Below are 24,905 nucleotides of genomic sequence, written 5' to 3'. Positions count from 1 at the left end.
TTGTTAATGGCCACTTCCAGACTCTTGCTGAACGCCTGATGTCAGGCTAAAAGTAGATCTGGCAGGCTGGGTCTTCTCTTTCCAATTCTACTGATCAGCCTGAAATAAGTGGCATCTCTCATCTTCCCTTGCCCGTTATACTTATCATCTTAGTCAAAATGATCCAAAACAGATTTTTATACATACTTTTCCTATCAAAAATGCAAAAAAACATTAATAAAGGGGGTTTCCAAGTGTGTTGGTGCCCACGACAGAAATCGCTAAATTCCCTTCCATCCCTCTCGGTCCCCGATTATTCTCACTATACTACATCACCCATTTTTACATAGGGTGGTTTAAGGGTTACTGATCGTATTCCTGTTATGTCCCTGGGAGGTCTAGAGTGTCTTAACGATTAATATTAGTATCACTGGTGGTCTAAGGTGATTAAGGAGTCATTAAGGGTGGTTATGGGTTAATATCTTGAATTCCTGGAGGTCTAGGTTGGTTTAATTGTTACAATTTAATATTAAATAATAATATAATTATGATTGTGTCTGAAACGTTGGCAGGCTTCAGCGTTGCGCCAACTGCATCTCACTTATCAAAAATGTCCAACTCTTAGAAGTCCGACCGGACATTGCTTTTATCCGATGCCCTTGATGAATCTGGCACACACTACACTGGGCTAGAGACTGGCACACCACTTGTGTATTGCACCAATATTAATCTCTCCTCCAATGTTTTCTCCTGAACTGCTCAGGTTGTTTTTCCGGGTACTAGGAAACAACCCCCCAAAAAATGTTACAATTTTCTGTTCCATTTACATCAGTGATAACAGATTGGAAAATGGGTTGGAAATGAATAATTTTTTGCATCATTTGTCTAGTCTGTTGTCCATTATGGTGGCCATACACCTTCATGTGCGTCAGGTCAACAGCTATTCTCCCCATGCACGTTCGGTTCGGTCATGCATGTGTTGTCAATAGAGAGAGTGGAATAAGCCACTGCCAGACACTTCTGGCAGTGGCTTATCTCCCTTTGGAACAAAGGATCCGCCATGTTGAAGTTCAACATTCCCGATCCTTTGATTCCCCGAATGAACGTCGGCCAAACATCTAATACACATTTGATAATAGTCCGATCCCGCCGAAATTGGCGGGATCAGCTGTTGTTAGTCTATTGTGTATGCCCACCTTTAGTCATAGATTTTGGAACAGATATGACCTAGAGACACAGTTTGATCTTTGTGTCTTTGAAAATAATGGGAACAAAAATTGGGCCCAATTCTATCCTAAATACCTTAACTCTCCATCGCTTCTGAAGAATATGAACACTTACTTTCTCTCCTGCAGAAAACTTCCTAATATTCCTGTTTAATATTCCGTTATTTCATGCTGGAACCTGTTAACACTCGCGCCATGACCAGTACCGCCCCCCCCCCCCATACGGGTGTGAAAGATCTGATTCCAGAGGTGACAGGTTTGGCTTTTATTATCAAAATGTTAGGGCAGTGAGGAGTGAGACAAGGCAGCTATCTGCGTCTGTACGATGTTATCAGCCGCTCAGTGACATTATACCAGACAATGGAACCTGTGTCACCAGCAGCGAGGCTAATGAAATGCTGATTAATAAAGTTCACATGAATAAAGATGAGTATATTTTGATGTGTGTACAGAGAGAGGTGCATTACACCAGACGTCTCATGTATTGTGTCTATCACGGTATGTTTACTTAGATGAGGCACATGCATAATGGAGAATACAGCACTATAATTAGTAAATATGCCCCAGCAACTTTGGCACAGGGAGATGGGGCATAGTGAAGTAGAAAGGCACTGTCTTTGGACAATTCCTACTTGCTAGAACAGTCCCATGACGATAAGCAGAGCACAAAGTGTCCACCTGCTGGGATCTCCAGTGATCCGCTGTAATCTGTGAGGAAACCTGGCAGTAAATGTTCAATTTCCCTGCAGCGCCACCATTGGGGAAATTTAAGTATTACACAGTGCCCATTCATATCAATATGTTGTCTGTGTAATACAGGACAGGTCCCCCCAGAAAGGGAGAGAGAGAGAGAGAGAGAGAGAGAGAAACTATTTGTAACTGCTCTCCACTTGGGCCAAGAGCTGAGGATTCTGAGCAGAGGACTCACACCCCCCCCCCCCTAGTACCTGAGAATTTACTATTAGGGGTAATAAAAAAGTTTTTTTTATTGAACTGCACAACACAAGATGAGGTCATTAGCTGCTTCCTCCATCAATGATGTCACTCTTGAACAACACTTTTAAAGTGTAGCTAAACGTCTGACAAACTTCTGACGTGTCATAGTAACACGTCAGAAGTTTGGATTGGTGGAGGTCCGAGCACTGAGATCCCCACCAATCGCTAGAAGGAAGCAGCTGAAGTGCTCGTGTGAGCGCTAAGCTGCGGAGTGTCTGTTCGGCTTTTTACGGAAAGCCGATGTATCGGAGTACGGGCTCATAGACTTTCTATTGACTTCGTACACCGATACATTTATTTCCGGAAAAAGCCGACGGCTGGGCGCTCACACGAGCACTTCAGCTGCTTCGTTCTAGCGATTGGTGGGGATCTCCGTGCTCGGACCACCACCAATCCAAACTTCTGACATGTCACTATGACATGTCAGAAGTTTGTCAAACATTTAGCCAGACTTTAAAGATTACTTGGTTTTCAACTGTATATAAAAAAAGAAAACCTAAAACAACGCAAGATGAGGTCATCAGCTACTTCCTCCGTCGATGATGTCACTATTAAACACAAACTTTTAAATATAACTTGGTATGAAAAAAAGAAAACCTAAGACAAAATGTTTGATCCTGGCCTCAAGGAGGGTGAAGACTCTGGTCTGCCTGATAAATCTCTGTTGATCACTGGTAGCAGATCATGTTTCAGAACTCTGGAGCACAAGCAGATGAAACTACAAGAGAAAGAGACTGCACATAAGCAGTGGAGAGCGGTGTCAATTTTTCAATTTGGCTGTAGTTATGGCTTAAAGAAGACAGATGGAAACTTAGATATATCACTTCATTGTTCTGATCAGTGGGGACCCAGAAATCAAGTATGGAAGGGCCATCAGTGTTGGGCTGGATTCACACAAGCATGTTCGGTCCGTAAAGGACGGAACATATTTCGGCCGCAAGTCCCGGACCGAACACACTGCAGAGAGCCGGGCTCCTAGCATCATAGTTATGTACGATGCTAGGAGTCCCTGCCTCTCCGTGGAACTACTGTCCCGTACTGAAAACATGATTACAGTACGGGACAGTTGTCCCGCAGCGAGGCTGGGACTCCTAGCGTCGTACATAACTATGATGCTAGGAGCCTGGATCCCTGCAGTGTGTTCGGTCCGGACTTGCTGCCGAAATACGTTCCGTCGTTTACGGACCGAACATGCTCGTGTGAATCCAGCCTTAAAGTCCTGGGGAACCCCTTTAAGAAATTAAGCTGGATGGATATTATTCCAGATATCATAAACACATCATAGAGAAACTTGAGGACCCAAACACGAGACAAGAAGTTCTGGAGAAACCTACTGTCCTTTTCTTATTATTATGTTTATGTGAAATTATATGGTTGACTTCACCCACATGTAGTGCCATTTTAAATTGTGATCAGCCATTCAAAGAAGAAGATTCACTGCATTCGTATACTACTTCAACTCAAAGAAAAGCTATGCCACCGCAAGATAGTGTCATTTCTTCAGTGGAAAAGAGGGTTGTCTGGCACAAAGAGGATGTTACCGGCTACATTGGTCAAGGACAACGGTGAACTTTGACTTTGGAGAGAGGTAAAAAATAAATGGAGCCCCTGTTTCGGATCATGTTACCGCAACTGTCCCCCAACAAGAATATGAAGGCCGGTTGCACCAGCTTTTCATAACCCGTGGGCCAATTTCCCATTCTCTTATTTGCTAGTGATGGAGTGGCTGTGTAGAGAGGAGTCCTGAGCGGTTTCTTACCACCCATTGGTAAAACATGATTGAGTCTCTCCAGGTTCCCCAAATGCTCCTGTGTAGAATAGATGGTATCGCGTTTGACAAGTATTACCCTCTGTACGCCAGTGGATTGTATTTTATCTGTAGGAAACCCCATCAGTTATGGAAGTAGTTGCCTGAGAGTGAACATGTATAAGGAGATGCTGCACCCCTTCTGGTGCAGCAGGGCAGATTTGCCCATAGTGAATAGGTCTCCGTGATGTCAGTCATTGAGGATCAATAAGTGACATCACTGGAATGTGGATTTGTAATCTCCAGTGCACAGTGTGTAATCCAGCAGATTTGTCAAGTAGTAAATGAGAGTGATTTTCTGCAACTGACGAGCTCGGAATAATTTCTGGTTGATTATGCTTTGGAAAGGTTATCTCTACCTTCAGAGCTGGTCCGAGGAGGGGGTCGCAGAGCAAAGGTTCTTATCTCTTCCTCAGGTCCACACCGCCTCCTTATAAGAGGGTACCCAGCAGTCCTGGACATGTTCTCACTCACTCCTGTCACTTGTTGCTGCTGTCTAGGAACGGTCCAGAATAATGCAGCGACTGGCACCAGCTCTCTTGACTCTGCTGTGGCTGTTGGCCTTGCATGGCAGTGCCAATGGCAGCGTCAGAGTGCCCACAATCGGTGTGAAGCTGTGTGGAAGAGAATTCATACGGGCTGTCATCTTCACATGTGGAGGGTCCCGGTGGAGGAGAAATGAGGTCATGCAAACAGGTAAAATACATCCTTGTAAATAGTATATAGATGTATATGTATTTCACCATATGATGGGGGTTGTAGTGTTGTGCACTTCTCTGTAGTGTGGTGTGGCGCTCACATGTAACTACATTATTTCGGTTTGGAATATAATTGATCGACCCACTTATTCCAAAAATGCATCAAGTTCTGTCCTAAGCCAGGGTTTTATTGCTCAAGAAAGTGAACTGTATTAACTGTTATGTCTAGGGGTATAACTCATAGGCTGGGTTCACACGACCTATTTTCAGACGTAAACGAGGCGTATTATGCCTCGTTTTACATCTGAAAATAGGGCTACAATACGTCGGCAAACATCTGCCAATTCATTTGAATGGGTTTGCCGACGTATTGTGCAGACGACCTGTCAAATGCGTAAAATGACTGCCTCGTCAAAAGAAGTGCAGGACACTTATATACATTATATGCAGGGCACTTATATACATTATATGCAGGACACTTATATACATTATATGCAGGACACTTATATACATTATATGCAGGGCACTTATATACATTATATGCAGGACACTTATATACATTATATGCAGGACACTTATATACATTATATGCGGGACACTTATATACATTATATGCAGGACACTTATATACATTATATGCAGGACACTTATATACATTATATGCGGGACACTTATATACATCATATGCGGGACACTTATATACATTATATGCAGGACACTTATATACATTATATGCGGGACACTTATATACATTATATGCGGGACACTTATATACATTATATGCGGGACACTTATATATATTATATGCAGGACACATATACATTATATGCAGGACACTTATATACATTATATGCGGGACACTTATATACATTATATGCGGGACACTTATATACATTATATGCGGGACACTTATATACATTATATGCGGGACACTTATATACATTATATGCGGGACACTTCTATACATTATATGCGGGACACTTCTATACATTATATGCAGGACACTTATATACATTATATGCAGGACACTTATATACATTATATGCAGGACACTTATATATATTATATGCAGGACACTTATATACATTATATGCAGGACACTTATATACATTATATGCAGGACACTTATATACATTATATGCGGGACACTTATATACATTATATGCGGGACACTTATATACATTATATGTGGGACACTTATATACATTATATGCGGGACACTTATATACATTATATGCGGGACACTTATATACATTATATGCAGGACACTTATATACATTATATGCAGGACACTTATATACATTATATGCGGGACACTTATATACATTATATGCGGGACACTTATATACATTATATGCGGGACACTTATATACATTATATGCAGGGCACTTATATACATTATATGCAGGACACTTATATACATTATATGCAGGACACTTATATACATTATATGCAGGACACTTATATACATTATATGCAGGACACTTATATACATTATATGCAGGACACTTCTTTCAGACGTAATTTGAGCCGTTCTTTATTGAACTCAATGAAGCACAGCTCAAAATTTACGGCTGTCAGAGAATCCTCGCAAAATGCGAGGAGGAATTACGGCTGAAATGAGGCAGCTGTTTTCTCCTGAAAAAAGTCTGTCTTTTCAGACGTAAAAGCCTGCTACCGTGTGCACATACCCTTAGGGTATGTTCACACGCTGAGCCAAAAACATCTGAAAATACGGAGCTGTTTTCAAGGGAAAACAGCACCTGATTTTCAGACGTTTTTTGAGCAACTCACATTTTTTGCGACGTTAATTCGCGCCGTTTTCGCGCCGTTTTTTCGGCCGTTTTTGGAGCTGTTTTCAATAGAGTCTATGAGAAAACGGCTCCAAAAACGTCCCAAGAAGTGTCCTGCACTTCTTTTGACGAGGCTGTAATTTTACGCATCGTCTTTTGACAGCTGTCAAACGACGACGCGTAAATTACAGGTCGTTGGCACAGTACATCGGCAAACCCATTCAAATGAATGGGCAGATGTTTGCCGACGTATTGGAGCCGTATTTTCAGGCGTAAATCGAGGCATAATACGCCTCGTTTACGCCTGAAAATAGGTCGTGTGAACCCAGCCTTATAGTGGGTGCAAAGTCCTGCGTTCATATCTTTTATGTGCCAAAGTTTCCTTATCTGTCCCCCCACTCATAAATCCGAAGATTTCATCAAAAAGATTAAAGATAAAGATTATACAGGCACTTAGTAGATTAGATGGATGATGGATGTGATGTAGATGGACTTTACTGCCATTAGTTTACCCAGACCAGGGTTCCTTTCTTCAAATCACTAATGGAGGTCCCAGCTCATTGAACACCATCAACGTTATCTTCCCAAGACTCCGATCTGGGACCACCATGATTGCCAAAATGAAGAGGCCCATGGCGCTCTATGGAGTGCTGTGCCCTGTTAGCTTTTAGCTGGGAGGTCTTCAAACTAATTTTGATGGGTTGGGCATAGGCTTTATTTTGTATGCCTGGCCCCTGTCTCCTATTTATTAGAGGTCTCAATTGACAAACGTCTGCCAAGTCTCTATGAGCTACACCTTAAAGAGGCTCTGTCTCCAGATTTTGCAGCCCCTATCTGCTATTGCAGCAGATCGGCGCTGCAATGTAGATTACAGTAACGTTTTTATTTTTAAAAAACGAGCATTTTTGGCCAAGTTATGACCATTTTTGTAGTTATGCAAATGAGGCTTGCAAAAGTCCAAGTGGGTGTGTTTAAAAGTAAAAGTCCAAGTGGGCGTGTATTATGTGCGTACATCGGGGCGTTTTTACTACTTTTACTAGCTGGGCGTTCTGATGAGAAGTATCATCCACTTCTCTTCAGAACGCCCAGCTTCTGGCAGTGCAGATCTGTGACGTCACTCACAGGTCCTGCATTGTGTCGGACACATCGGCACCAGAGGCTTCAGTTGATTCTGCAGCAGCATCGGCGTTAGCAGGTAAGTCGATGTAGCTACTTACCTGCAAACGCCGATGCTGCTGCAGAATCATCTGTAGCCTCTGGTGCCGATGTGTCCTCGCTCGTCTGACACGATGCAGGACCTGTGAGTGACGTCACAGCGTGATCTCTCGAGAACACGGCTGTGTCTGCACTGCCAGAAGCTGGGCGTTCTGAAGAGAAGTGGATGATACTTCTCATCAGAACGCCCAGCTAGTAAAAGTATTAAAAACGCCCCGATGTCCGCACATAATACACGCCCACTTGGACTTTTATTTTTAAACACACCCACTTGGACTTTTGCAAGCCTCATTTGCATAACTACAAAAATGGTCATAACTTGGCCAAAAATGCTCGTTTTTTAAAAATAAAAACGTTACTGTAATCTACATTGCAGCGCCGATCTGCTGCAATAGCAGATAGGGGCTGCAAAATCTGGTGACAGAGCCTCTTTAATGATTAACCCAACGGTAACTTGCTCCGTAATCTGTACTGCAGACTGTGTGAAGTTTGTCATAGTTATTTGTTCGACTCTTGACCTAGAAACTCAAAAGTAAAATTTAAAGGGCAACAACATTTAATTTTTTATGTATGCATGGGTACCGCTAGCAAAAAACACGACCTGATGCAGTTATGTCTGCTCTACTAGGCATAAAAGGGGGGCTCCTTTCTTTATGAGCCAGAGTAAAGAGCCTCTAGAACAGGGGTCGCCAACCTGTGGCACTTTAGCTATTGCAAAACTATAACCCATGCTGGCACATGTAGCTTTGCAACCCGCTCCCGCTCTGGCAGACTCGAATGGACCATGTCTTATGGGAAATGTGTGACTTAGGCCTTATATACACGAGCTTGTTAAACGTCCTTGTGACAGCCGTCCCACAGACCTTTCTAATTCAATGTGGCCATTCACACAGCCATTGTTTCAACGAACCGTGTGAAGGGTCCGTGAGAAAATAGGACATGTCCTATTTTTTCACGCTTCACGCATCCCTCAATAGACTCATCTATGAGGGATGCGAGACATCGTGCCCCGCAGCGCTGAGCACGGATGCACCTCGGACCTGAAAAACTGCAGTTTTTCACGTCCGAGATGCGCAACGCTCGTGTACCTAATGCCTAAATGTAGAGAATGTGCCATCAGCCGCGGCTTCTTTCTGTGATGGAGTTGTGATAACTAAATTTTGATTTGTGCATAAGGGTTTAAAAGCTTGCTGCATAATTCACACAATGTTTTTACTGCTAACTTTTTTTAGTCTCTTTATTTGATATATGTTGTGTATTCTAATGAGTTTGTTGTTATGTGTTACACTACAATGAGTTCCGTTGCTTTCACGTGGGTATAAACTTGCTGGTTGCTCTGATGTCACCGCTCTATGAGCTAACCACAAAATGTGAGAATTCAGTTATTATTAAAAAGTAATTTCCTGCTCATCTCACTTGATCCACGAGCACATCCCATACAAAGGAATATACCTTCCATCATTCATGCTTCATATTCTCTTACCCTGGTAGGAGCATTTCCTGTGCTCACTGACACCCTCAGCAGAGTAATGCACTTTGTATGAGCTGCAAAATTGTCATGGCAGAAAAGAAGTAACTGCACTATGCACATTTTTCTCTCACAACAGTGGTTGTCACTTCAAACTCATTCTTTCTTGTCCTGACAAAAGAAGTAGCATTAGGTACTATAATACTGCCCCCTATGTACAAGAATATAACTACTATAATACTGCCCCCTATGTACAAGAATATAACTACTATAATACTGCCTCTATATACAAGAATATAACTACTATAATACTGCCCCTATATACAAGAATATAACTACTATAATACTGCCCCCTATATACAAGAATATAACTACTATAATACTGCCTCCTATATACAAGAATATAACTATTATAATACTGCTCCTATATACAAGAATATAACTACTATAATACTGCTCCTATGTACAAGAATATAACTACTATAATACTGCCCCCTATGTACAAGAATATAACTATTATAATACTGCCTCTATATACAAGAATATAACTACTATAATACTGCCCCTATATACAAGAATATAACTACTATAATACTGCCCCCTATATACAAGAATATAACTACTATAATACTGCCTCCTATATACAAGAATATAACTATTATAATACTGCTCCTATATACAAGAATATAACTACTATAATACTGCCCCATATATACTAGAATATGACTACTATAATACTGCTCCTATATACAAGAATATAACTATTATAATACTGCTCCTATATACAAGAATATAACTACTATAATACTGCCGCCTATGTACAAGAATATAACTACTATAATACTGCCCCTGTATACAAGAATATAACTATTATAATACTGCTCCTATATACAAGAATATAACTACTATAATTCTGCCCCTATATGCAAGAATATAACTACTATAATACTGCCTCCTATATACAAGAATATAACTACTATAATACTGCCCCTATATACAAGAATATAACTACTATAATACTGCTCCTATGTACAAGAATATAACTACTATAATACCGCTCCTATATACAAGAATATAACTACTATAATACTGCCTCCTATATACAAGAATATAACTACTATAATACTGCTCCTATATACAAGAATATAACTACTATAATACTGCCCCTATGTACAAGAATATAACCACTATAATACTGTCCCCTATCTAGAAGAATATAACTACTATAATACTGCAACTATATCCATACCTATACCAAACCAGGCCAAAAGAATACATATAATGATCTGCGTATATCAAAGCATAAGCATAATCCCTATAGTATATACGTAGAAACTACCATATAAAGACTGAAATAACATAATAGCACACCATAGGTACCATACAACAAACTTTTATTATATTTTAATCAGATATTTAAGAGCAATTGCCATCAAGACCTAAAATAACACATACATTTAAAACCACATGGGGGTGGTGGGAGGGACTACAATACACAGAACAGCATATCACACCAATAATATAACAAGGAAGTACTAGCATTGTAAATATATCTCATAGATAGTCACTTGCTATACAAATAAACATAGTTTCTAGAGACAAAAAGTATACACTCAGTATAGTACTGGATATCAGTGCTGTCTCCAAGAAAAAAAAACATTCAAAACATAGATCCTTCCAAGGTTGAATACCAACCACTGTACTACATAATGAGTCCCAAATCACACCAGACCACCACCACAGAACCCCGACGCACATTTCGCCGTCAGCTTTTTCAAGGGGTCAAGAGTATAACTACTATAGTACTGCCCCTATATACAATAATATAACTACTATAATACTGCCCCCCGTGTACAGGAATATAACTACTATAATACAGCCCCCTATGTACAAGAAATAACTACTATAATACTGCCCCCTATATACAAGAATATAACTACTATAATACTGCACCCTATATACAAGAATATAACTACTATAATACTGCCCCTATATACAAGAATATAACTACTATAATACTGCCCCTATGTACAAGAATATAACTACTATAATACTGTGCCCTATGTACAAGAATATAACTACTATAATACTACCCTCTATATACAAGAATATAACTACTATAATACTGCTCCTATATACAAGAATATAACTACTATAATACTGCCCCTATATACAAGAATATAACCACTATAATACTGTGCCCTATGTACAAGAATATAACTACTATAATACTACCCTCTACATACAAGAATATAATTACTATAATACTGCCCCCTATGTACAAGAATATAACTACTATAATACTGCCCCTATATACAAGAATATAACTACTATAATACTGCCCCTATATACAAGAATATAACTACTATAATACTGCCCCTATATACAGGAATATAACTACTATAATACTGTGCCCTATGTACAAGAATATAACTACTATAATACTACCCTCTATATACAAGAATATAATTACTATAATACTGCCCCCTATGTACAAGAAAATAACTACTATAATACTGCCCCTATATACAAGAATATAACTACTATAATACTGCCCCTATATACAAGAATATAACCACTATAATACTGTGCCCTATGTACAAGAATATAGCTACTATAATACTACCCTCTATATACAAGAATATAATTACTATAATACTGCCCCCTATGTACAAGACTATAACTACTATAATACTGTCCCTATATACAAGAATATAACTACTATAATACTGCCCCTATATACAAGAATATAACTACTATAATACTGCCCCTATATAGAAGAATATAACTACTATAATACTGCCCCTATATACAGGAATATAACTACTATAATACTGTGCCCTATGTACAAGAATATAACTACTATAATACTACCCTCTATATACAAGAATATAATTACTATAATACTGCCCCCTATGTACAAGAATATAACTACTATAATACTGCCCCTATATACAATAATATAACTACTATAATACTGCCCCTATATACAAGAATATAACCACTATAATACTGTGCCCTATGTACAAGAATATAGCTACTATAATACTACCCTCTATATACAAGAATATAATTACTATAATACTGCCCCCTATGTACAAGAATATAACTACTATAATACTGCCCCTATATACAAGAATATAACTACTATAATACTGCCCCTATATACAAGAATATAACTACTATAATACTGCCCCTATTAACAAGAATATAACTACTATAATACTGCCCCTATATACAAGAATATAACTACTATAATACTGCTCCCTATATACAAGAATATAACTACTGTAATACTGCCCCTACGTACAAGAATATAACTACTGTATCACTGCCCCTATATACAATAATAAAAATGTACTCACCGAAATTTTAATTTCCTGGAGTCCCGTAGGCAGCACAACACATATCGGTTTTAGTCCCCTAGGTACAATGCAGCAGAGACAGGTTAATTAGCAATAAGCATTAAGCAATTAAACAATTAAGGATTTTCCCCTATAAGTATGTACCGGAAACCGGGTCCCAGCGTATTTTTACGAAGCAATAATCATAAGTCCTGCCAGGGGGGGGGGGGGGGAGCTTGTGCTGCCTACGGACTCCAGGAAATAAAAATTTTGGTGAGTAAATTTTCGTTTTCCTGATCGTCCTTGGCAGCACAACACATATGGGACTTGCCAAGCAATAGCTATATGGGCGGGATAGCAAACGCCATTTCAAGCACTCTTTTGCCAAATAGAGAACCCTCTGATGCCAGTCGAGCCTGTAGTGCTTGACAAAGGTTGATGCGGATGCCCACTTAGCCGCTCTGCAGATCTGATCCAGGGGGATATCCCTGACTTCTGCCCATGAGGTTGCTGTAGAGCGTGTGCAATGTGCCCTGATCTGCAGAGGACATTGAAGGTCACTGAGATGATAGCATTTTTCAATAGTTTATCTAATCCACCTTGCTAGGGTGCCTTTACTTGCTTTTTGCCCCTTATTAGGACCGGCATGTTGGAGGAACAGATTTTCTGCTTTCCTAAAAGCCTTTGTCCTTTGAATGTAGGTGAGACCTGCTCTTCTCACGTCCAGTGTATGCCAATTCTCCTGATCTTCACCTTGGGGATGAGGGAAAAGAACTGGCAATAATATCTATTGATTTATATTCCTAAAGGAAGGAACTTTAGGCAAGAACCCAGGCATGGTACGTAGTAGAAGACAATCTCCCAGGTCCCTCAAATATGGTTCTTTGAAGGAAAGGGCCTGCAGCTCGCTTATGCGCCTGGCCGACGTGATTGCCACCAGGAAGAAGGCCTTGAAGGAGAAAAATCTGATGGATGACTCTTGCATAGGTTCAAACGGTGGCTTTGTTAGAGCCGACACCACCACTGAAAGGTCCCAGGAAGGAGAGGGCACCCGAGAGACTGCTGGTTGGAGAAACGATTTTGCTATTGGGCATTAATTGCAGTGAACTGCACCTTAAGGGTATTTAGCGTCAAACCTTTATTGAAGCCCTCCTGAAGAAATTGCAGGATAGTATTCATAGAAACTAAGTTTGCTGAATTTTTAGTGCACCAGGAGGTAAACAGGGTCCAAACTCTGTTGTATACTTTGACCGTTGAAGGTCGTCTAGCTGACAGCAATGTATTAATAACTTCTGATGAAAGACCCATTTCTGTCTGGTTCTCCCGGTCAGTGTCCAGGCCGTGAGATGTAGACTGCGAGGTTTCGGGTGATACACCCCTTTCTGTGACAGAAAGTCCGGTGACACTGGTAGTTTCAGGAACCCTTCGAGAGAGACAATGCTAGGGAGAACCAGGCTCTGTGGGGCCAAAATGGCAGGATTGCAATGCCTGGTCAAAGACCTGCAGAAGCTGATGGACTATCAGATTGTGATGCCTGTTGAGGAAAAAGTGGTCTGGGGGTAGAGTTCTGAACTCCAAAGAGTATCCTCTCCTGATGGTTGCCGTCACCCAGTCGTCGGATTATGTCACCGACCACCGAGAGGAGAATCTGAAGCCTTGCTCCTACTTGTAGGATTGGCTGGGCATCATAAACTGTCTGGATTTTGAGCGGGGTTTTTCTTCCGAAAGGAGGAAGGGTTTTCCCGCTTCATTTTAAACGTGGGCTGACGGTCTAAAAAACCTTCTTTTGATCTTCGGGGATTTTCTTCTCTGATCCCGCAAGTATCGCCTGGTATCCTTCCTTTTAGGTTCAGGAAACCTAGCCCTTTTGCCTTCCCCTAAGGAATTCAAAATATCCGTTAATTGGGGACCAAACAGAGATTCTGGCTGAAAAGGGAGGCTACAGAAATTATTTTTGGAAAGATTATCCCCAGACCATAACTTAAGCCAATGAGCCCTTCTGGCAGCATTCGATAGGGACAAGGCCCTGGATGCACACTTGATGTTATCCAGCTGAGAGTCACAGAGGAACTCTGAAGCTGACTTCATTACTGGGAGGGACTGGAGAATTTCTGCCCTTGGGACTCCCCTATAGATCCCTTGACAGGTGGCTTAGCCAGACCCGGAGTGCTCTAGCCACTGGTACTGAATACAAGGAGGCTTTGCACAAGCCCACTGCTGAGGTATACACCTTCTTCAGAAGGGAATCTGCCTTGCGATCCATGGGGTCTTTCAGCAGTGCTGATTCATCGGGTGGAAAAACGGTTTTCTTTGCAAAATTTAACCACTTGCAAGTCCAGTTTTGGAATATTCTCCCAATCTTTGGAGCCAGTTTTATCCAGTCTGTAGAGGTTTTTGAACCGAGAACCCAGTTCGGCCTTCCTCTCAGGCTTATCCCAATCCCATTTCATCCATTCCGTTAGGACAGGATGGCTGGGAAATTTTTTTCCTTTGGTAATGGGAAAATAAAACAGTGTGTCCTTTTTAGGCTTATGCTCAACCTCATTCCCCGTCTCCAATGTATCCTTCACCGCTCTGAGGAGATCATGGAGCTTATCTTTACTTAGGATATAACAGTCTTCTGGGTCGTCAGAATTTGGGGAGTCAGAGACCACCTCTGAATCTGAACCACCTGCTGAGGAGGGATCCTCCTGGTATTGAGGAGGTGGAGAGGAAGAGCGCCTGGCCCTTTCAGCATGGTGTGGTGATTTTACATCCTCAAAAACTACAGACAGCTGTTGTTTGAACCATTGCATGAATCCCCTAGAATCCTCCCTGGGAGGGGTGGCGACTTGTGGGTCTTTTTCCTACCTTCTCTTCTGGCAGACATCTAGAGAAGAGGCAGAAAGAAACGCATAGCCATCAGCATCAAGACACATCAGGACCCATCAATGTAAACAGCCTTACTAACCTTAGCAAGCAGAGGGCTGTCCAGAGGCAGAGCGCGCCATGTTTGAATGAGATACCGGTATTGTGAGCCTGCTGCATTAGCGCGTCACATCGGGGGGACGGGGCCAACAATGACATCACTTCCGCCCCCATCCATGCCTCTGTAACGCCGAGCAGCACTTCCGGGTAACCGGGAGAGCGCGGGCGGTCGGTCCGGAATCCACTTCGGACCTAGACGAACGGTGGATGCTCCAACAGGGGGTCCTCCTCCCCTGCTAATATTACCAGGATCAGGTAAGGTGCCCCGTCGCCGTGTACCAAGACGTTGACCACCATCTTGGTACACCTTCGCGGCTGAGGGACAGAGGCGCAGCCCTGTATGCAGCCCGGAATAATCTTTTCCTCTGTTAGAAGGATAGGGTACTGTCTCCGTACTGACCTAAGAGAAAGAAAAAATACGCTGGGGCCCGGTTGCCAGTACATACTTATAGGGGATGTCCTTAACCCCTTAGTGACCAGCCCATTTTAGGCCCTAATGACCAAGCTATTTTATTCGTTTTTCTATAGTCGCATTCAAAGAGCTATAACGGTTTTATTTTTTCGTCTACATAGCTGTATGAGGACTTGTTTTTTGCGGGATTAGTTGTACTTTTTAATAGCACCATTTTAGGGTACATATAATTTTTTTATTAACTTTTATTAACTTTTTTTGGGGGGATTATAAAAAAAACCTGAAATTCCACCATTGTTCTATGCGTTTTTAAATTGACGCCGTTCACTGTGCGGCATAAATAACATGTTAACTTTATTCTATGGGTCGGTACGATTACGGCGATACCACATATGTAGAGGTTTTTTTATGTTTTACAACTTTTGCACAATAAAAACACTTTTGAACTAAAATTATTTGCTTTTGCATCGTCGCTTTCCAAGAGCTGTAACTTTTTTATTTTTCCATCAATGTAGTGATTTTTTGGGCTTGTTTTCTGCGGGACAAGACGTAGTTTTGATTGGTACTGTTTTGGGGTGCATGGGACTTATTGATTCATTTTTATTATTACTTTTTTGGGGGGCAATGGAAAAAAATTGCAATTTCGCCATTGTTTTTTGCGTTTTTTTTTACGGTGTTCACCTTGAGGTTTAATTAACATATTAACTTTATTAATGGAGTCATTACGGTCGGGGCGATACCATATATGTGTACTTTTATTTATTTTTTACACTTTTATGGAAAAAAAATGTTTTTAATTATTTTTTTACTGTACTTTTTATTAATAATCTTTATTTCACATTTATTATTTATTTCATTAGTCCCACTAGGGGACTTTACTGTGCGATATTCAGATCGCTGCTATAATGCTTTGGTATACTTCGTATACCAGAGCATTATTACCTGTCAGTGTAAATCTGACAGGCAATCTGTTAGGACGTGCCTCCGTCGCGTCCTAACAGGCATATGTCCAGGGCAGACCTGGGGGCTTTTATCAAGCCCCCGGCTGCCATGACAACCCATCGGAGACCCGCGATTGCATTCGCGGGCCGCCGATGGGTGACAGAGGGAGCTCACTCCCTCTGTAAACAAAGTTAAATGCCGCGGTCGCTATTAACGGCGGCATTTAACGGGTTAAACGGCCACGATCTAAGTAAACTTAGATCGCGGGAGTTGGAGCAGGAGCTCAGCTGTCATCAGACTTAGACTAGGCTCACGTGAAAAGGCGTCAGCCTAGCCTAAGGCCCCTTAGTGACGAACGTTAAAAGGTGTATTGTTGGTCACTAAGGGGTTAATTGTTTAATTGCTTAATGCTTATTGCTAATTAACCTATCTCTGCTTGATTGTACCTAGGGGACTAAAACCCATATGGACGATCAGGAAATAACTGTTATAATACTATCCCCTATATACATGAATATAACTACTATAATACTGCTACTATGTACAAGAATATAACTACTATAATACTGCCCCTTATGTACAAGAATATAACTACTATAATACTGCCCCCTATGTACAAGAATAGAACTACTATAATACTGCCCCCTATATACAAGAATATAACTACTATAATACTGCCTCCTATGTACAAGAATATAACTACTATAATACTACTCCTATATACAAGAATATATTTACTATAATACTGCCTCCTATGTACAAGAATATAACTACTATAATACTACTCCTATATACAAGAATATATTTACTATAATACTGCCTCCTATATACAAGAATATAACTACTATAATACTACTCCCTATGCACAAGAATATAACTACTATAATACTGCCCTCCATGTAAAAAAATCTAACTACTATAATGCTGCCCCTATGTACAAGAATATAACTACTGTAATACTACCCCGTATGTACAATAATATAACTAATATAATACTGCCCACTATGTACAAGAATATAACTACTATAATATTACCCCCTATGTACAAGAATATAACTACTATAATACTGCCCCTATATACAAGAATATAACTATTATAATACTGCTCCCTATATATACAAGAATATAACTACTATAATACTGCCCCCTATATACAAGAATATAACTACTATAATACTGCCTCCTATATACAAGAATATAACTATTATAATACTGCCCCCTATGTACAAGAATCTAACTACTATAATACTACTCCTATATACAAGAATATAGCTACTATAATACTGCCTCCTATGTATAAGAATATAACTACTATAATACTGCCTCCTATGTATAAGAATATAACTACTATAATACTGCCCCTATATACAAGAATATAACTACTATAATACTACCCCTATGTACAAGTATATAACTACTATAATACTGCCCCCTAAGTACAAGAATATAACTACTATAATACTACCCCCTATGCACAAGAATATAACTACTATAATACTGCCCTCCATGTAAAAAAATATAACTACTATAATGCTGCCCCCTATGTACAAGAATATAACTACTATAATACTACTCCCTATGCACAATAATATAACTACTATAATACTGCCCTCCATGTAAAAAAATCTAACTACTATAAAGCTGCCCCCTATGTAGAAGAATATAACTACTGTAATACTACCCCGTATGTACAATAATATAACTAATATAATACTGCCCACTATGTACAAGAATATAACTACTATAATACTGCTCCTATATACAAGAATATAACTACTATAATACTGCCCCCTATATACAAGAATATAACTACTATAATATTACCCCCTATGTACAAGAATATAACTACTATAATACTGCCTCCTATATACAAGAATATAACTACTATAATACTGCCTCCTATATACAAGAATATAACTACTATAATACTGCCCCCTATATACAAGAATATAACTACTATAATACTGCCCCTATTTACAAGAATATAACTATTATAATACTGCCCCCTATATACAAGAATATAACTACTATAATACTACTCCTATATACAAGAATATAGCTACTATAGTACTGCCTCCTATGTATAAGAATATAACTACTATAAGGGGATGTTCACACGGAGTATTTTTCCGAGTTTTTTGACGCGGAAACCGCGTCGCAAAACTCGGCAAAAACGGCCCGAGAACGCCTCCCATTGATTTCAATGGCAGGCGTCAGCGTCTTTTTCCCGCGAGCAGTAAAACTGCCTCGCTGGAAAAAGAAGCGACATGCCCTATCTTCGGGCGCTTCCGCCTCTGACCTCCCATTGACTTCAAGAGAAAGAGAAAGCGTAAAAGGCAGAGAAAGCGTATTTCGCTCTGTTTTATGCCCGCGGCGCTCAATGGCCGCGGGCGAAAAACGGCGCGAAAATCGCTGTGAAAATCGGCGTGCAGGGAGAGGAAAATCTGCCTCAAAGTTCCAAACTGAATTTTGAGGCAGATATTCCTCCCCCAAAATACTCCGTGTGAACATAGCCTAATACTGCCTTCTATGTACAAGAATATAACTACTATAATACTGCCCCTTTACACAAGAATATAACTACTATAATACTGCCCCTATATACAAGAATATAACTACTATAATACTGCCCCCTATATACAAGAATATAACTACTATAATACTGCCTCCTATGTACAAGAATATAACTACTGTAATACTGCACCCTATGTACAAGAATATAACTACTATAATACTACCTCTATATACAAGAATATAACTACTATAATACTACCCCTATGTACAAGTATATAACTACTATAATACTGCCTCTATATACAAGAATATAACTACTATAATACTGCCTCCTATATACAAGAATATAACTACTATAATACTGCTCCTATATACAAGAATATAACTACTATAATACTGCCTCCTATATACAAGAATATAACTACTATAATACTGCCCCCTATATACAAGAATATAACTACTATAATACTGCCTCCTATGTACAAGAATATAACTACTATAATACTACCTCTATATACAAGAATATAACTACTATAATACTACGTCTATATACAAGAATATAACTACTATAATACTGCCCCCTATATACAAGAATATAACTACTATAATACTGCCTCCTATGTATAAGAATATAACTACTATAATACTGCCCCTATATACAAGAATATAACTACTATAATACTGCTCCTATATACAAGAATATAACTACTATAATACTGCCCCTATATACAAGAATATAACTACTATAATACTGCCCCTATATACAAGAATATAACTACTATAATACTACCCCTATGTACAAGTATATAACTACTATAATACTGCCTCTATATACAAGAATATAACTACTATAATACTGCCCCCTAAGTACAAGAATATAACTACTATAATACTACCCCCCTATGCACAAGAATATAACTACTATAATACTGCCCTCCATGTAAAAAAATATAACTACTATAATGCTGCCCCCTATGTACAAGAATATAACTACTATAATACTGCCCCCTATGTACAAGAATATAACCACTATAATACTGCCCCCTATAGACCATGTGAATGGCTTAAAAGTAAAGAATATGATTTATCCAAAGACATAATAAGCTCACAACTAGATTTACACCTTAGGGCCATTGCGACCAGAGACGTTTATTATTGCGATTCCCCAGCATATGCCATTAGTATATTTGGTTGGAATACCCCTTTAAGCCGACCATTCACATAATAATCATTATTTATTATACAACCATAAAGGACAATAGTTAATGGGGTTGTAGGAGATTAGTAGGAAGAGGCTGATTTTTTCAGATATAGCGCCTCCTTTGTCCATGTCTGGTTTTCAAGTGAATAGGGCCTAAATTGCAATACCGGATACAACCCTTGGACAAGAGAGGTGTTGTTTCTGGATAGAAATCAGACCCTTTCCTTAAACCTTCATCTCCCCTTTATTGATAATGGTTGTGTCTCTAGTACACAATGATTGATTGTGACTAATAGAAATTTGTCCTTGTATTTTTCTGAACAAATCTCATCACGTGAATTTCTCAGTTTTATCTCTTTCCTACATGTGACTATTCATATAGAAGAACACAATGGTGGTTGTATTGAGTAAAATTTCCCTCCTCTGTGGCAACCTGATTTTAGGAGATCCAGTCACGAGGCAACTCATTCTGTTCAGGTTGGAAAAATTGAGGATTTGCCATCACCTTTTGCATGAAGATGAAGCCGCTAGAGCTATCCGCTATTTGTATGATTTTCATTCATAGACTTATGAAGCTCATTATGAAAATAATGATAATTCTGCGTCCTGTAAGAACTCTTAGTCTAGAATAATCCTATAGTCTGGAATTATGAGGTCTCAAGAGGTATAATTCCACGAAGCAGCCTATGAGCATCCACAACAAGCATTAAAAGTCATTGGCTTAAGAATTGCATCTGACAGACACTCAATTTCCCGTCATAAGTAGCAGCCCTCATCTGACAGTCTCTTCTTTTTCTGTATTCAGAAGAAGTAGCCTTCATCTGACAGCCTCTCTATTTCACATGTATTCAGAAGTAGCCCTCATCTGACAGGCTCTCCATTTCCTGTATTCAGAAGAAGCAGCCCTCATCTCATCTGACAGCCTCTCCTTTTACTGTCATCAGAAGAGGCAGCCCTTATCTGATAGCCTCTCCATTTCCTGTCATAAGAAGAAGCAGCCCTCATCAGATAGCCTCTCCATTTACTGTCATCAGAAGAACAAGCCCTCATCTGACAGCCTCTCCATTTACGGTCATCAGAAGAAACAGCCCTCATCTTACAGCCTCTCCATTTACGGTCATCAGAAGAAGCAGCCCTCCTCTTACAGTTGTTTCCATCTATATGATCACATGACTGGTCATCATGTTGAGCTCCACTAATCAGTGGTCACTGTTTCTTCCAGTCTGGTTGGCTCCCTGAACTATGTGTTATCCGGATAAAAGTTTCCTGCCAGATTATTAACTTTTTTACTTTACAAATTGTATATTGTTTCTTCCTCAACCAGCCCCTCAAGTGACCTATTGTTTGGGCACTGTAGGGTACTGTAACCAGGCTGAATTAGAAAGCCCAAAGGGGCAATTGCATCGCCATCTAGGGATGTGCACCACTCTGCTCTCCATTGCTCTTTCTACTGATTTGCCATTTTAAAGCATTATCTGGCTACTATATTGCCTCAACACTATATGGCTCTGTTATTTGGACACTCTATGGTACTGTTCGGGGCTGGATTAAAGGAGGCACCAAAGGAGCAATTGCTCCCCTGTCTAGGGTTATCCACCACTCTGCTCTCCACAAGTGCTCCTAATTTGGACATTTTACAGCACTATCTGGCCACTGTATTGCACTGCTATGAGGCTATTTTTTCTGACCTATTCTCGATTGCTATCTTGTAAAAGGAAGTGGGTAGGCTAAGACTACGTTTAGTCTAGGGACCACCACAGACCTTGATCTGCCCTGAAATTAACCGAAGCTTGTGGGAGGAAATTATTATACCCAGATGAAGCCATGCGAACTAGATTTGCATGCAAATGTTAACTTTCAGTAGACTGTTCGCAATGTTTTTGATCATAGGATGGACACCACACATATGTCATCTTCTAAAGTCCACCATGAACAAAGATGACTTATATTGTGCTGATCATCTCCTTGTCTATGGTGACAAAACCATTCTCTTCATTGGTTGGAAAGTTTATTCGTTATTCTTCAAAAAGTTTTTGTTTTTGCTATCACTAGTTGTCATTATAATTGTTAGAATTGTTCAGAAGTGTATTTTTCCAACCAGTGCAGGAAATCGGTTCCATTAGTCAGAGTATTTATAGGATGGGTTTCAGACTACTATGGTAAGAAAGTAAGGATTGGCCAAGACTTTTTGGACATTCCACACCTTCCTCTGGTAGTGGACAAACATCTATATCTATAGTTACCTTAATACAAAACATTCATGTTCAAAAGCTATTACTACATTGACATTGTGTGTTTTAGATGTCCAGAAATGTTTTGTATACCTGTATGATAACAAAGTATTTGTGTTTTTCAGGTGACCCCACAGATCTTTTTGGAAACCTAGGACATGAAGACATAAATTTGGATGAAGAAGTATATAACGAGTTTGCTACCAATTTACGACCCCACAACAGTGAAGTCCTGGACTATGGATCCCCTCAAAGCTGGAGAGACCCAACAGGGGGCAGGCATGGAGGATCGGAGGACTCTGTAAGAGTGGTGGAAAGGAGAGAAAGGGAGGCGGCACTGGGCTTGTCCAACACATGCTGCAAATGGGGCTGTAGTAAAAGTCAGATTAGCTCCCTTTGTTGAGACTGAACGTTGTCCCCTATCCTGGAGATGTCTCTGGAATAGGGAGGGCCAGATCCCTTTACATAAGGGGCCTATGTGTACAGAGTGTATGACCAATGTACTGTTCTGAGCCCCTAGTGGGCTGTATCCATCACATATGTGTAATATACTTTAACCGTCTGGTGTGTTATTTATTTGTATATTTTTCCATTACATATTGAGCTGAAAAAATCTATGGGCTATTTGGCCATACAAATAAAAAAAATAAAAAAGCAGAAGTGTCCTAGAAGCGTCCCACTGTCTGTCTCAATAAAAATAATGTCGTGAAAAAACAATCCAAATTTGAAGAGTGGAACCGACATAAAGAAAGAGCAACTATGATGCTACTCTGCAAGATGTAAAATGTAAGCAGGGGCCGGCCTTGGTGGGTCTTCTTCTCTATTCCTTCGGACTCCAAGATTATGCCTGGTGATTAAGGTGTTTACTACTTATGTTATGGGCCCCCTCTCATTACGGTCCTTGGTCAACCTTACTGACATTGAGGTTAAGCATGTTGGCTCTGTGGTTAGCAATGTTGCCTTGCAGTGCTGGGGTCCTGGATTCGAGTCAGACCAAGAACGTCATCTGCATGGAGTTTGTAACTTCTCCCTGTGTTTGCGTGGGTTTTCTTCAGGTAGTCCATTTTCTTCCCACACTCCAAAAAATACTGTGGATAGGTGATAATGGTCGCATCGCTGGGACACCCACTGATCGTGAGAATGGAGTTCCCGAACCTCCAGATCCTCCTCACTGCACCCCACAGTGAGGAGGAATGTCGTGGCGTTTGAGCATGCGCCTACTGCTCCATTCACTGTTTATGGGACTGTCGGCTGTTTTCATTATCCCCACAGACTTTAAATGGAGTGGTGGGCGCATACTCGACTGCCGTTTCATTCAAGCCCCTCCTCACTGCTGCAATTCAAGACCGTCGTTCTCACGATCGGTGGGCCCCCAGCGATCAGACAATTATCACCATTCTGTGGATAGGTGATACTTGTTTATTCTGGGAATAGCCCTTTAATTTGGAATTCAGATTGTGAGCCCCAATGAGGTCAAGGAACAATGTGATGACAATCTCTGTACAGCGCAGCGGGATATGTTGACACCATGTAAATGAATAAAATAAATAAATGAATTGATAATTCCCACCAGCAGATCATACATACTGCTGGCAGCCTATATATTAAAGAGGCTCTGTCACCAGATTTTGCAGCCCCTATCTGCTATTGCAGCAGATAGGCGCTGCAATGTAGATTACAGTAACGTTTTTATTTTTAAAAAACGAGCATTTTTGGCCAAGTTATGACCATTTTTGTAGTTATGCAAATGAGGCTTGCAAAAGTCCAAGTGGGTGTGTTTAAAAGTAAAAGTCCAAGTGGGCGTGTATTATGTGCGTACATCGGGGCGTTTTTACTACTTTTACTAGCTGGGCGTTCTGATGAGAAGTATCATCCACTTCTCTTCACAACGCCCAACTTCTGGCAGTGCAAACACAGCCGTGTTCTCGAGAGATCACGCTGTGTCGTCACTCACAGGTCCTGCATCGTGTCAGACGAGCGAGGACACCGGCACCAGAGGCTACAGTTGATTCTGCAGCAGCATCAGCGTTTGCAGGTAAGTAGCTACATCGACTTACCTGCAAATACCGATGCTGCTGCAGAATCAACTGTAGCCTCTGGTGCCGATGTGTC

At 40.3% G+C, this 24,905-nt stretch overlaps 1 protein-coding gene across 1 annotated transcript; it reads left to right on the top strand.

Moving 5' to 3' along the window:
• The first annotated feature begins 4,383 nt into the window (after positions 1-4,383).
• Positions 4,384-23,464, top strand: RLN3 (relaxin 3). Its single transcript, XM_075855497.1, has 2 exons — positions 4,384-4,704; positions 22,919-23,464. Exons 1-2 carry the CDS (start codon positions 4,524-4,526, stop codon positions 23,194-23,196), a joined length of 459 nt encoding a protein of 152 aa, XP_075711612.1. The 5' UTR covers positions 4,384-4,523; the 3' UTR covers positions 23,197-23,464.
• The last annotated feature ends 1,441 nt before the right edge of the window (positions 23,465-24,905 follow it).

This window comes from Rhinoderma darwinii, chromosome 3 (assembly GCF_050947455.1).
Source record: "Rhinoderma darwinii isolate aRhiDar2 chromosome 3, aRhiDar2.hap1, whole genome shotgun sequence".
Lineage (NCBI taxonomy): Eukaryota > Metazoa > Chordata > Amphibia > Anura > Rhinodermatidae > Rhinoderma > Rhinoderma darwinii.
Note: the sequence above shows the minus strand (reverse complement) of the source record. Positions and strands in the feature narration are given on the sequence as shown.